Source organism: Centroberyx affinis, unplaced genomic scaffold (genome assembly GCF_046629955.1).
Source record: "Centroberyx affinis isolate AG114_WGS23_722 - 3 ecotype Tasmania unplaced genomic scaffold, CSIRO-AGI_Caff_v1 ptg004071l_1, whole genome shotgun sequence".
In the NCBI taxonomy this organism is placed as follows: Eukaryota; Metazoa; Chordata; class Actinopteri; order Beryciformes; family Berycidae; genus Centroberyx; species Centroberyx affinis.
The window spans coordinates 63,709-78,085 of NW_027281860.1; the positions used below are offsets into that span (position 1 = coordinate 63,709).

General features: G+C 40.9%; 1 protein-coding gene across 1 annotated transcript; it reads left to right on the forward strand.

Annotated features, from left to right (window-relative positions):
* The first annotated feature begins 477 nt into the window (after positions 1-477).
* Positions 478-13,347, forward strand: grap2a (GRB2 related adaptor protein 2a). Its single transcript, XM_071542369.1, has 8 exons — positions 478-742; positions 6,660-6,812; positions 6,938-7,029; positions 7,144-7,263; positions 8,299-8,488; positions 10,804-10,902; positions 11,476-11,592; positions 12,477-13,347. The coding sequence occupies exons 2-8, from the start codon at positions 6,735-6,737 to the stop codon at positions 12,654-12,656; spliced, it is 876 nt and encodes a 291-aa protein (XP_071398470.1). The 5' UTR covers positions 478-742; positions 6,660-6,734; the 3' UTR covers positions 12,657-13,347.
* Positions 13,348-14,377: the final 1,030 nt, after the last annotated feature.

The following is a 14,377-nucleotide window of genomic DNA, read 5'->3' on the forward strand; positions in this document are numbered from 1 at the left end:
AAAGATGAGTTGATTTCACTAAATTGCACTATGAGTTTTTACAGTGTATTCATCTTACCAAATATATTCAATTTACATGCAGATAACATGTATTGAGTAGGCTACGCAGATTTGGATATGTGCATTAGGCCTACTAGCTGTTGACTGTATCTAACAGGCTACTCCTAGTGGAGGTAGGCCTACCATAAAGCCTAGAAAAGAAGTGACTTTATTTTTATAAGGCTTTGAACAGGCTCTCATTCTGAGAAAAGGAGTATGCATACATACATTTGTATTTTCATTTAGTACAAATTCCTCCTTTTAAATACAGTCTTTACTTTCACTTTGTCACAAAATTAAAAACGCTGCAGCACATTTGACGATTAGGGTTTTATTCTGAAAGTAAGGCCCGGAAGTGCTATATTTTATGCTCGCTGACTTGACAGCCGTAGTTTGAACAGAGGCGGTCTGGTGAAGCCGCATCACAGAGCAGAGGAGCGGCGTCCACAGCAGATCTGTGTGTTTTGCAAGAGGAACACGGAGCTCATCTTCCTCTGCAGGGTTTCGGGGACTTTCAGAAATTAATAATCCGCTGAGGGACAAGCCTGTGTTTCACTACGTCACCGCCAGGACTTGTTATTTATTCACTGTAAACTTTTATGATTTACAAATATGCCGTTCACGCTCTGGAGGGAGAAGAGGCCAGCCTTAGAATAAACTTCCAGAAATTACACTCAGCTCCGGTACTTGGAAAGGAGGCAAGGTAAGCTTAAGAAATTCGTTTTATTAAATCTCAGGAAACTTCATTTAAGTTCATTTTTTACTCTCTTGCAAGTGCAACTCACTTCTCTTTCCCTTTCTCTTTCCCATTTGTCACGCCTGTCACGTCCACATCCATATGAAATCACTGAAGTTCAACTCTTTATTACTACTATTCGTGTCGTTTTCACTGTATCAATTACTGCTGCCTTTTTTGAGAGAAATCTCTGCTGTATCTGCAGTAGCCAGCACCACATTAAAGTGATAATTAGGCTTTTTGAATTGTTTATAACTGGTCATATGCCTACTATCCACGCTGTGCATGTACTGTAGCTCCCAACTATTCTTGAACACAGACAAAGACAGGTGTGCACATCAAATTTCTGGTCTAATTTCTGTGTTATATGTGTTGATTTACCAGATCCTCTTGTTTCGAAATAGCTAGTTTGTTCCTCAGTGCTGCCAGTCACACAGTTTAACCCCCTGGCAGAGGGGAAGTGCTTTCTAAGGCTATTGTTGGAGTGATAGAGGATCCACCAAGGTAATAACTCAATAAACCAGTCAGAAGTGAGTTAATTTAAGCAACAAAATACATCAATGCGTGTAGGATTGAAAAGATGTTTTGTGTTTAGGTTTTTGAAAAGAGTCTCAAGCAATCTGTAGAGTCTCCGAGTCGCACGTAGGCTATACCACAACTCTAGCAAAACTCTATTCTATTTTTTTCATAATATTTAGGATCAGCTTGTTTTCTTTGCGTATTCCCCCGAGACCTCCTTGTGTGTTTTTCACCAGAGCGGTCAGGCATGAGGGTCAGAGGTCAGCGCCCTGATCCTCCTTCTGATGCCAAAGCTGTGAGCGACCCGCATTCAGTCCCTGGGTGTGAAATATCTTCCCCAGCACCTCACCGTCTGTGTCCGTATGTGGAATAAGACGGTAAGCCTTGGCTAACTGGTCGATGCTGAGAGGGAGGGAGGCAGGACAGGGCGGATGGTTCGAGAGCCTGTCCCGTAAACCACAAGGTCCCAGGTTTGAGCCTTTACCTGCTCCCTTACTGCGGGGTTGCTCTGGATAAGAGTGTCAGCAAAACACCTGAAATGTAAATGCTGTGAGAGAAGGGGAATGCCCGTTCTCTGATGGTGACCTGGTTTTATTTGCATCTCTGTTGACATTATTTGCTTTGCTTTCTCTGCCGTTTCACCTGACCCGCAACTGTGACGATGAACTGTACCTGCAGCGGTTTTGTGTCTTCTTCCACAAAAGCCTCTAAGCTGCAAACGGCTCAAAAGCCGCTGATGCAACCGTTGAAGTAGGTTTCACACAGGCAATGACAGAGTCCAGTGTCCAGGCAGAAGTTTGATTCACACGTGCAAAAGTTTCATCTGCCTGCCTCTGCTCTAATCTGGTAAAAAAAAAAAAGGCTAAATGGAAATCTGCACACCAGACCAGTTTGTTGTGCGGGTGCAAAAGGAGAAAAAAAAAAACTGTAGATAAGGCAATGAAACTCCATGCAACACTGTTTGCTTGCAGTGTTGCATGGGGTTTCATTCCCTTATCTACAGTTGAAGTAAAAAGGCCCCTCCCTGGTGCATGCTGGTATTAAAACACCTGCCTGCTTATACAGCTTCAGTGCTTCAGTTGAACCGTTCAACTGAAACACTTGAAAAGACTGTAAAAGTATGAGACTGTGTAATATCTGTGCAAATGTTGTGTTTTTTTTGTTTTTGACAGTAGTTTAGAAAAGCAGCCAGCCTTTGACTTTGTGACTGAGCATCAACCTTGTAATTCTTTGATATTTTCGGGGTTAGCCTCAGTGGAAATTATCCGTTTATAACTGGTATATGAGAAGAAAAAGAAAATGTGTTCCAAACGAATCAAATACCCCCAAAAAGACACGACCTCTCATGTCCCCTCTCACCGGTGTGCAGTGAAAGAGAGAGAGAGAGGGAGAGAGAGAGAGAGAGAGAGAGAGAGAGAGAGAGAGAGAGAGAGAGAGAGAGAGGGAGAGAGAGAGAGAGAGAGAGAGAGAGAGAGAGAGAGAGAGAGAGAGGCCTGCACAACATTTTCTCCCAGGTTCATCTTCTTCCATGGCATCCAAATGCTCTCTGGCTCATTTTCAGCGCTCTTCTTCAGCTGCTTTACACTCACTGCAATCCTACAGCATCACAAAAAAAAGGAATTTCTGTCTGAAGGTGTTTATCTTGCCGTGTTCAACAACACACTCGGTCTGAGAGCAGAAAGCTGTGGAGGTTTTATGCTATTCCTTTGGCCGGTGCCTTTGAGTTCATGCCAGAATTTGCCAATCTCTCTCTTTGTAGACTGTTGATGCTTAAGTTCCTCTGTCAGTGTAATTTTGTAGTGCAAAAAACATCCATATTAACAAGTCATTTAGTCTCATATTCAGTCTTCAAATCATATTTTGTAGACCAAGAGAAGAATTCTGCCAGTGAGGTGAGGTAACTCCACTTGTTTCCAATGCAGCTTGTTTCAAAACTTTTGAAACAAGTTGATTTGCACTGGAAACAAGTGAAATTATCTAATGCCAATAGCAGATTTTTTCATTTATTTTGAGAAAATTACAATTTTATAACTCAATAACAGACTTGTTAAGATGGAGATATGTTGCCACGGAGTTATTGCCTTGATTTGCATGCTGCATGGCGGTTTACTGCCTAATACGCTGTTTATTATCGGGGGACTTGAATTGCTCCGCTCAGATGCGCCTGAGTGCAAACTTTACACAGCTGAATGCAAACTGTATACAACTGAAGTGCTCAGCTGGTGCATCGGACAGCCTGGCTGATGGAATGTGTGATGGCGTCACTTCCCGCTGCTGACCTCCTGCATGCTTCTCCAAAGAGTCCTCTTGTTGTTTTTATCATGCGGAAGCTGACATGAGACCTTTTACCACCAATAAGTAACTATATTATGTTGACTTTAGAGGGAGAGATGGGCTAGATGTCCCCGATTTAGCAAGGTGAAGAGAAAAAAAAACCCTAATGTGCATGAATGAAAGGACTTTGTATGTTAAGCAATAACTTTGTACATGTAATTGAATTGATTTCCCTTATTTGTGCATCCAGGAACATAATCAGAGGTCTTTGAGTTACTGCGTTATCGTTTTCCACATCCATATCTGTCATGAATGAGACTGGCTGTCATAGGCAGAGGGAATACAGCGGGCATTTCACTGCAGCAGCTTCAGCTCCACTACATCAGGATCAGGAAGGAGATAGACTTGACTGTTGTAGTGCAGCAGATTAAATGAAGCTATGAGATAATTAGAGTATGGGTTTTTCATGATCCTCACCACATCCCCCCTTTATCACAAACAGAGCAAACGGTTTATTCAAGTCTGTGGGAAAATAACCGACTGAAATATCAAAGATAATTGCTATCATGGGATTGGAACCCTGACAGGAGGAGAGGCAGCCCATGTTTTCGAAATTCGACCAGTGTTTCAGAGGGTTCGCTTTGCTCTTTTAATTGGAGAATTGCATTTTCCCTAATGATGTGTTGACCTCCACATACACCTCCCCCCCACCCCCCTCACACACACACACACACACACACACATCCCGCTCCTCATGTCTGTTTGTGTATCTGTATGTAAACAGTAACAAATAGGGAAGTCGCTTGTGTGACTCTACCTATTTTAAAATGATTTTCCAGTTCCTTTATTTCATTCATATCTGGAGTGTGTAACCTGCAGACTGAGTTTGACAAGTAATTCACTCCAGCTCAACTCCCAGTTTGCTGCTACAGATGGGCACAGTCAGGCCAGAATCCACTATCATGATCAACACCAGCCAGAAATAACATGTTGCTATAATGAAAGCAAACATGAATCTATAATGGAAGCCAAATACAAATCATAGTCTATTTATTGTTTTTTTTAATGTTTATTGTTTCTTGTTTATTTCTGTGCAAGTGCAGTGTGATTTGGCTCAGAAAAGAGTTTTTCAAAACACGATATTGATTTGAAACCAAGAAAAGAAAAGTTTAATGGACTCTATTAGAAGTGTATTGCTGATGCACTGATTCACACCAAACAAGATGCTTAAATCTGAATTTTGATGTTTTCAAACTCAACATCCAAACAGTATTCCTCCTAGAATCAAAATTAAAATTCCTAATTTAAATTGTTTGAATTTTAGTGTTATATTACTGTATAACTGTAAGTAAATGGAGTAAAGTTCTCATCAGGCTAAAACAGATTTGGAGTGGATTAATGCACACTGCTAGCATACTGTGTATACTGTGTTTGCATGCCGGGTGTGAATTTAGCTCATCATACAGTATGCTGTTACATCTCTCTTGTTTCTTTCCTGCCTTTCCATTGTGTTCACCTGAAAACAGAATCAAATGCTGAAGGATTAAGACTATTGTGTAAAAAAGAAAGAATAGTTGTTTAAAATGAACTGTATATCGTGAAGAATGCCGCTTTTGTCTCTGTTCTGTCCCATGTGCAGATGTACTGTTGTTAATTCATGTTCAGATATAAATAATTCAAGCAGCTCATTGGCATCGTGGAGAACAAACTGTATTTTCCCCCGAGGTGGAGAGTTTGTCAGTTGAATTCCTGTTTTGGGCAGAACTTAGCACTCGCTGTCACAAAAATTACTGTTTGGGCAAGGCAAGGCAAGATTATTTATAAAGCACATTTCGTAGGCAAGGCAATTCACAGCGCTTTAAACAACATATATAAGACATTAGATAAGAAATACAGGATAAGATAAATTAAAAAAGAGATAATAAAGTGTATATGAAAAAGAAGAATAAAGAGAATAAAGATCAAGTTGCATAGGCAGTGCAGAACAAAACAGTTTTAAGCCTAGTTTTAAAAGTCTAAACGCTGCCTCACCATGCTTTCGTTTTAACTCTGGGAATAGTTATAAGACCGGTCCCAGATGACCTGAGGGGTTTAGAGGTTTCATCATATGGTAAGAGCAAGTCAGAGGTGCATTTCGGTCCTAGACCATTGAGCGTTTTGTAGACGACCGACAGTATTTTAAAATCAATTCTTTGACAAACTGGAAACCAGTGCAGAGCACTGAGAACTGGTGCAATGTGTGCAGCTTTCTTAGTTTTAGTCAGAACTCCAGCAGCAGCGATCTGAATGAGCTGTTTTTTTGGGGTAAAACCCGACAAAAGACCATTACAGTTGCCTAACCTACCAGAGATAAAGGCGTGGATGAGCTTTTCTCAGTCTTGTTTGGGCATGAATCCTCTAATTCTTGCTATATTAGGGTAAGACAATCTTAAACAGTGGGTCTCAATCTTCCAAACTTTTTTTTTCCCCCGCCTTTGCAGGTTTAAATGCATAGAGTGTTGAACACTGACAACAAAAAAAAACAAAATTATTTTTTTCTATTTTCCCATAACTGGCTATTTCACTTTATTGACTATTCTAAGAAGCATAATTATAGCAATATTCTAAGAAGCTGCACACATGCACCTTTCACAAGTTAAAGGCGTTTCTCACATAGGTTAGAAACACGATAATACATCGAGAAATATATTTCTTATCTGTAAATCATCTTGCATGACCCCCGCAAACCCCCCGCAGTTGATAACCGCTGCTCTAAAAGACTGGCGCTATCACTGGAGGATGTATCTGTATTCTGCAGTGCAACAACAGATAAAGAGTAATACCATCATGACACCTCAGAGGGAGAAGCGTCCCCGATGTTATAGATACGATTTCACACACGTTTTGAAGTTAGTTCGTATACTTGCTGCTGTTTGATCTGTTAACATCAGAAAACACTTTTGATTCCCTGCAGCTCCATCACTGTCTTTTTCACAGCGTTGATGAAGCCTGTAGATTTTGACCCTTTACTGAACAGCCGACGTTTATGAGATTTTTTTACACTTGACCCTCTTCAACCAACCCTCTTCTTCCCCTTTCTCTCTCTCCTTAGAAAGACTCGGTGCGGACCCTCTGGCAATCCCTGTGCTCCTATTTCTCCGTCCACTAAACCTTTCAGTCTGTCGCAATGGAGGCCAGAGGAAAGTACGACTTCGGTGCAACGGCGGAGGACGAGCTCAGCTTCAAAAAGGGAGATATACTTAAGGTGAGTACGTGTTCATCGACTTTGAACTGTATCAGTGAGGCTTGAAAGTGTTTTGTCACCTCTGTGTGATGTCCTGCCTCTTGACTCCATGTTGTTGATGGGTTTTTTTCCCCCACTCTTATTAGATTTTAGGCTCACAAGACGAGTGGTATAAGGCAGAGATGCACGGACAGGAAGGATACGTACCGCAGAACTACGTCGAAATGCAAACCCCAAGGTGAAAACCACTTGCGTTAACCCACGAGAAATGACGTGACCCTCGTGTCTGCCTGTGGAGGAAGGCTGGCGTCGGAGATGCATGAGTGTTATTATGGTCTGTCTGTGTCTCCAGGTGGTTCCAGGAGAACGCCAGTCGAAGCTCTGCAGAGGAACTCCTGAGGAGCAAAGACGTGGGAGGCTTTCTGATCCGAGGGTCCCAGAGCTCCCCGGGAGACTTCTCCATCTCTGTCAAGTGTGTATGTGTGTGTGTGTGTGTGTGTGTGTGTTTAGGGTTTCCACAGGTCTTGAAAATCCTTGAAAGCTTGAGGATTTGAGGAAAAACTAAATTTGAGGAAAAACTAAAACTAAAGGCCTTGTACGTTTTTGAAGATCAAGATCATGAGTAAAAACGTGGGTCTCTTTTGACCAGTTCCCCCAAAACATGCCAATTTTGAGTCCTTGAATTTCACCAAGCAATTAAACGTCAGTGAAAATTCCCTGAATTTGTGAGTGTGGAAACCCTGTGTGTACAGTTTGTATAGTGCACAGTCAATGCTGTAAACTACTGGTATAACTGATACTATAGAGGCTTTGCAGTTGTTTCACATATCTAGTAACCAGGCCGGCCCCATCATGAGGTCCATTGAAGAATTGGCTGTGTAGAAATAATGACTAAATATATAACCACCAGGCTAGAAAAAGACAAACGAGAAAGAGATAGTTGTGGTGTGGCTACAAGTCTGTTCAGCACCACAAGAGGTAAACGTGAGTAGTCTGATAAGGTAAATTTGTCTCCAAATTTAGGTTACTGTGACACAGTATCTTAAGTCTAATCTTATCTTCTAATCTTAAATCTAGTCTTGACTTTAGCCCTCGTCTCTACTCCAAAACACTCTGAGTTGTAGTTTCACAAGAGTCAGCTCAGTTAACCTGAACAAACAGCTGCTGTTTGGCTCTGTTAGCCAGTCAAAAACAGGAGAGAAATGAACCGTGTCTGTTCAGTTTTGGTGAGACGGCCAAGTTGGATGTTCACCTATTCTCAGCTGTTGTTGCTCAAGAGTTGAGGGGCTCCAATATGGCCGCCAGCAGGGACTTGATTCACCTGAAAGCCCTCTACAGGTTAACCTTGCTGCTGTAGTTTTGTACATTGACCAGCAGAGGACAATCCAGCTGAGGAAATCTAAAACTCTGGGATGAAGGAAGGTGAAAACAGTCACTGTTCATATTCACAGTTACAGCTAATAAAACACTTTTCTTTTTCTGCATGCTTCACTCAATCTCCTCTCAGACACGAGTGTGACGTACAGCACTTCAAAGTGATGAAGGACACCAAAGGCCAGTACTTCCTGTGGTCGGAGAAGTTCCCTTCCCTAAACAAGCTGGTGGACTTCTACAAGACCACCTCCATCTCGAAGCAAAGGGAGATCTTCCTAGACGACGGCAGCCTGGACACCAAAAGCCCCTCCACAGCCACACCGGTACATTTCACTTCTCTTTCACCCCGGGACCTGTTGCTTGAATAAGGCAAGGCTAGATAGGCTCAAACATTGTTTCGGGTGTTATGAAGATGATTGGATTTCCCTCAAAACACTTAAACTGACTTGTTTCAGCTTGTTTCAAAGTAAGATTAAGATGAGATAAACTTGCACTTTATTGATCCCCCCAGGGGAAATTTGGGAATGCATAAAATCAACCAACCACAAGTAATATTCCAGTGTTTAATTTAAAGGTCATAAAAACCATAAATTGCAACATTTCATGGCTCTCTATCCAAGCTGCTAAAGGTATGGAATGAGAACATTTTCTTGGCTCAGATTATAGCTGATTCATTTGAAATTAAACCAATCTCTTTTGGAAGTTTATTTTAAACTCTCAACTAGTTCTGGCATAGTTTGATCTTTCCGCAGTCTAGGCTCAATCCAAGTATAAAATCCTATACTATAAAATCACTGAAGATGTTAGTTAGATGTCCAGTCTAACAATAATAATCTAAATACGTTTCATTATTTGTGCTAGACTGTTGGAATATCCTTATTGATTTATACCATCAGAAGCATCTATTCCAGAACTGCACAAGGCCCTTTTGAAATGCATTTACAAGTTTTATATTTGGAATGAGCTGCATCATGACAACACTAAATAATATTTCAGCAATCTAAATATTTCACAGTTATCATCACTAAGAGCCACAGATATCACGTTTCTATTCTTACTATATCGAGGGCTTGGAGCCAAAGGGGCGTAAGTGCGATTTTGGGCGAATATGAGTATTATATATCAATTGAAAGGTCTCAGTGAGATCTTTTCAGTGCCAAAAGGACACAACTGAAATCATGACCCATAAGTTTTAATTCAACAAAAACTGAAAGCCGTAACAGTAAAAGTAGGGTTTTGTTTGCTGCCAAAAGGGCGTAACTGCACTTACGCCCTTTGACACTGAACAAGCATTGTGGGCACAATGCACTTAGGTCAACTCAAAATGCATGCTGACAGTAAGTAATGCTAGCATGGCAGCATGATCACATCATTTTTAGTATCCTATTCATATCCTAATTAATATTCTAGGTCAATATTAGATGAATGTAAATACATATGTTAATATGAAATACTTAGGCCTATAGATTCAAAATGTTATTTTATAATGTTAGGAGTATGAACTGGTCAAGATGAGCTCTGATAGTAAGACTGCTGGTAGCTGAAGTTCTCCCTCAGTGTTATGAGGAGTTTTACAGGTCTGTGAATGTGTCCCAGGATACATCAATAAGTGATGTGTCCTGGGACACATACAAAAATGTATTATACTAGCAAAAGAAAAAAAAAAAAGTTTAGAATCAAAAGTAGTTTCTTATGTCTATAGAGCTTGATTAAAAGTTTTTAACAGAAAAAATGTATCAATCAATTTGATATGTTCCATGTAGCCTACAATTGTAATGGCCTTGGTGAAAGTTGCTGAGATTGTTGCAAGATAAAGATATTCATTCTGATCTTGTTTTATATTTCAGTGTTGATTGAAGTGTAATTGCTCGATTTGTATTAAAATGAATGTGTTTTACAATTGTTTACTTCCATACGCCCATATTCTGCATGGCTGTATTGGGGCAATGTTTGTGCCAAAAAGGCGTATTTCACTGTTTTGCCATTTTTAAAAAAAGTTAACAAATATAATTCAACTTAAACTGTAGCAGTATTGTTTTTATAGTAATGCTCAATCTGATAACACAAAAAGTTGAAATATTGTGCTTAGTATGTGGTAACGGCAGCTGATCCAAGTTTGATCAAAATTTGTTTTGGCTCTCCTGTAAAATCTGCTATAACGCACTTACGCCCCTTTGGCTCCAAGCCGTCGATATATTACATACTACTATGGATTACTGGATTATAGTTCCTGATGTGCCTGGTTTGATGTTATAGTAACTAGTGATAATACTACTACTACTACTACTACTGCTGCTACTACTGCTACTACTACTATTACTACTACTACTACTACTAGTACTACTGCTACCGGACTTGGAACATATTCCTTCAGGCATTCTGATAAGTATGCAGGGGTAAACCATGTAGTGCCTTAAAAACAAGTAGAAGAACCTTAAAATCAATTCTAAAAGAGAGAAAAGCCAGTATAAGGTGGCCAGTACAGGTGTGATATGATCACTTTTTTATCTTGGTTAAGCACTCTTGCTGCAGCATTTTGCACAAGCCGAAGTCTGTCTATCGTCTTTTTAGGCAGACCAGTAAGTAGTGCACTGCAATAATCAATGAGCAATAATCGTCATGGTTTTTTTCCCCCCAGCTGAAGCGAGGCAGTCTGCCTGAACAACGCAGCTACGCCAACACAGCTGCAGCCGTAGCCGCGCCGCGCAGAGCATCAGACCAGCCACACAGCCAGCTGGTACATCTACTCTACTGTATCTTTATTATGACTCATATAATGGGAGGATATCAGTCTCTCATTCAAAGCAGTACTGTATGACTTTCATCTGATGTCAGCAGCGTGGAGCGGCTCTGTATCAACCGCTCACAGCCTTGAATGAGACATAAACTCAGGGTTCCCACGGGCCTGGAAAATCCTTGAAAGTTGGTGGATTTGAGAAAAAAATAAACTAAATAAGGCGTTGAAAGTTTTGGAAAATGAATGGATGGCCTTGAAAGTACTTGATTTTTTTTTTTTTTTTTAAATATAGCACCCAAATTCATCAATATGCCTACATTCTCTGGTCTTCTCTCCATCCTGGGATTAGCATTTCACATGATTCACAGATTTAATTATTTTTTTAAATGAAGGATTTCACCAGGATTTCCTGACTTGACAAGATCAGGAGTAAAAAAACACTTCTGAAAAAGGCTTCTGATGTCTTACTCCAATTTTGAGTCTTTAAATATCACCAAACACAAAATTTAATTGATTTTAATGTGCAAGTGAGTGTGGGGACCCTGAGCTGAAAGTGTTCATTTCTTCCTGCAGACGAAGAGAGTGGGTCTGGAGGAGCGAGCCCACACTATCGGACACACAGGAAGAAGCAGCCCGGTTAGCTCCGCCCCTGTTCCCCGTCGGACATCAGACACCATGCCGCTCCCTCAGGTGGGCCGGCTGAACTTTTCCCCTCTTCACAGCCTGAAAAAGTGCAGACTGTTCTTGAAATTTGGCTGAAATGGCGTGTGACCTCACTATGTGTGTGTGTGTGTGTGTGTGTGTGTGTGTGTGTGTGTGTGTGTGTGTGTGTGTGCGAGTCCCAAGTCAGTCTCAAGTCTTAAGGCACAAATCTCAAGTCAAGTCCCAAGTCTAAATGTAGATTACCAAGTCAAATCCAAGTCATTAATGTCAAGTCTCAAGTCTAAATGTAGAACAGCAAGTCAAGTCAGAACAAATGAAGAGTTCAGTATCAATTTAATATCTTAAAGAAAACTAAAGACTAAAGACTTTTCAATGCAACATGGTTTTAATAGGATAAAAACTTGGTAGGAGCATCATGAGTTTGATTTCTATAATCAGTTTCAACTTCAATAAATTCAATCATTCCATACAAATTCAGAAAACAGAATTTAAATTCAGTCGTCTGGTGGAACAAATCTCATCACTTTCAATCTAAGTCATTTACACAAACACAAGATCTCAAGTCAAGACTTTAGAAACCTTTTCAAGTCGTCAAAGTCAAGTCCCAAGTCACCAGAACCCAAGTCAAGTCTCAAGTCTTCTTTTCATGCATCAAGTAAAGTCACAAGCAATTAAAACTGTGACTCAAGTCTGACTCGAGTGAAAGTGCTGCAAGAATGTATTGAAAACCAAAGAGAGAGTATTGCACCCGCACTCCTCAACAAAGTCAAAGTCTTCACAAGATTGTAATCCTGTAATAACATGTATACTGTGCAAAATGCAGTGCGGTGGTTTTCGGCCTCCTATCCCTATCAGGCCTTCATCAGCGCATGATCCCCCCCCCCCCCTCCCCCTTTGTTCCTGTCCCACAGAGAGCGGCGGCCGTGCAGGTGAAGGCGATGTACGACTTCGCGGCAGAGGAGGACGACGAGCTGGGCTTCTGCGCCGGCGAATTCATCGAGGTGCTGGATCGCTCGGACGCGTCGTGGTGGAAAGGGAGGCTGCGGGGCAAGATCGGCCTGTTCCCTGCCAACTACACGTCACCGCAGTGAGAACCCCCCCCCGGGCGGCGCGCTGACAACACCCACACCGTTTTTGTTTTTTTTAGACTCGCTCACCAGGTGCGTACAGGCCGTGAGCGTGCGTTTCTGAGCAGCGCAAACGAGATGAACACCAAGATAAGAGCAATTAGTGACTCATCTCATTTTCTGTGACGCACCACAACTTCATCAAGACACCGGCGCCCAATGGACTGCGAGACAATTAGTGTTTTAGTTTAACGTTCACATTTGTATTGTGATTCAGCGTGGTGTTTTTGTTCACGTTTTATAGAATATTTAGTACTTTTTGTCTCCAGGAGCGGAGACACACCAACAGGAATCTCCTCTGACCTGGCGCATGTTTACCCAACACACAAAAACTACCTAATAACAGCAAAATGGTACGGTTGACTGTTTTATATTTGTATTATTTGGTGTCTGTCACTAGGTATTTATTTGCAAAACGCTCCTTTGCCATTCTGCTGCAATCACTGATTGATGAATTGATTGTAATTCAATACAGTAACCTACAGCCTACTTTTTTCCGCTCTTGGTTTCTCAGTCATGTTGTAATTTGTATTTCACAGAATTGAAAACCACAAGTTTTGTGTGATAACTTTAATAGATTTTTCATTAAATTTCCATGCTTCACATAGACATGTAACTTTCTCGCATTACTTTCACATGGAAATAAAATTATTTTCGGCAGTGATTTCATGTTGAATATGTACAGTATGTTATATGCTACAATACTAAGCCTGAATGAGGTGGGCCTTCTGGGGAAATGCAACCTAACAAAAAATATTCCTATAATATTTCCTATAGGGGGTCATTGTGTCTGTGGTAATCAATAATGAGATTATAGTGATCATATTGTACTTGGTATTTTTATCTCCTATGGTGTCACTCCAATATTCTTATATAGACATTTTATAGCTTTGCTGTGATATTTGTAGGCCTATAGTATCCTTCTGAAATAGCTATAGTTATTATAGGATTACTACTTTTTCCCAAGTTCAAGCACAACCTCTCACCACTGATATTGTCAAGTTGCGTCAAGGTAGCCAGAGATAGCCAGAATAATACCGTAAGTACGGCGAGTTGGCCTTCAACATAAAAGCCCCATAGAGTCTGCTCTTGATGACTTTGCATTAATGGAAAAGTTATGGCCTTCTGCTGCAGATGTCTTGCATTAACTTATCTAAGGTTTATTTAATCCAAAGTGCATGCACTGTTCTGGCTTGAATTCACATTTTGTAGGAAAACAACTTTGTTTCAGAGCTGTAGCCTATCAGTTCAGTGGCCTCGATGAGTTAAAATTGAAGGAGAGGCATGGTGAGAGTTGACACCCACATTAGCAGAAGTTGGGACACTTTTTAATTTACTATTGACTAACGTATCTTCTAAATGCGGCCAAAACTTATTTTAGCAATATGTTTATTAAAATGCTGGTGTATTCAATAGGCCTAGGCCTTAATCTTGTTTAACAGGAGGCAGACCAGCTCCTTGGGCTGGTGGCAGTTTGAAAAAAAGCAAGACAGTGTGAACACGGCCAATTTTGGCTACTCCAAAAACAATAGTCTAGACTTCCAATCCAATGACAACAGGGCCTACGGGTTTTATTTTGAAAGTGGTGACCGGAAGTTGTGTGTGTAGATTCTGTCTGGCTTGATTTTTTACGTTCACTCCCAGCAGCCGTTAGCTCCTCCCCCAGCCTCCTTCTGGGAGGCTGA

What these genes read in the sequence shown, in the direction of transcription:
- grap2a (XM_071542369.1), top strand. Translation starts at nt 6,735, where the DNA reads ATGGAGGCCAGAGGAAAGTACGACTTCGGTGCAACGGCGGAGGACGAG. An exon ending in AAAAGGGAGATATACTTAAG is followed by an intron (nt 6,813 to 6,937) that starts GTGAGTACGTGT and finishes CACTCTTATTAG; the next exon opens with ATTTTAGGCTCACAAGACGA. An exon ending in GTCGAAATGCAAACCCCAAG is followed by an intron (nt 7,030 to 7,143) that starts GTGAAAACCACT and finishes CTGTGTCTCCAG; the next exon opens with GTGGTTCCAGGAGAACGCCA.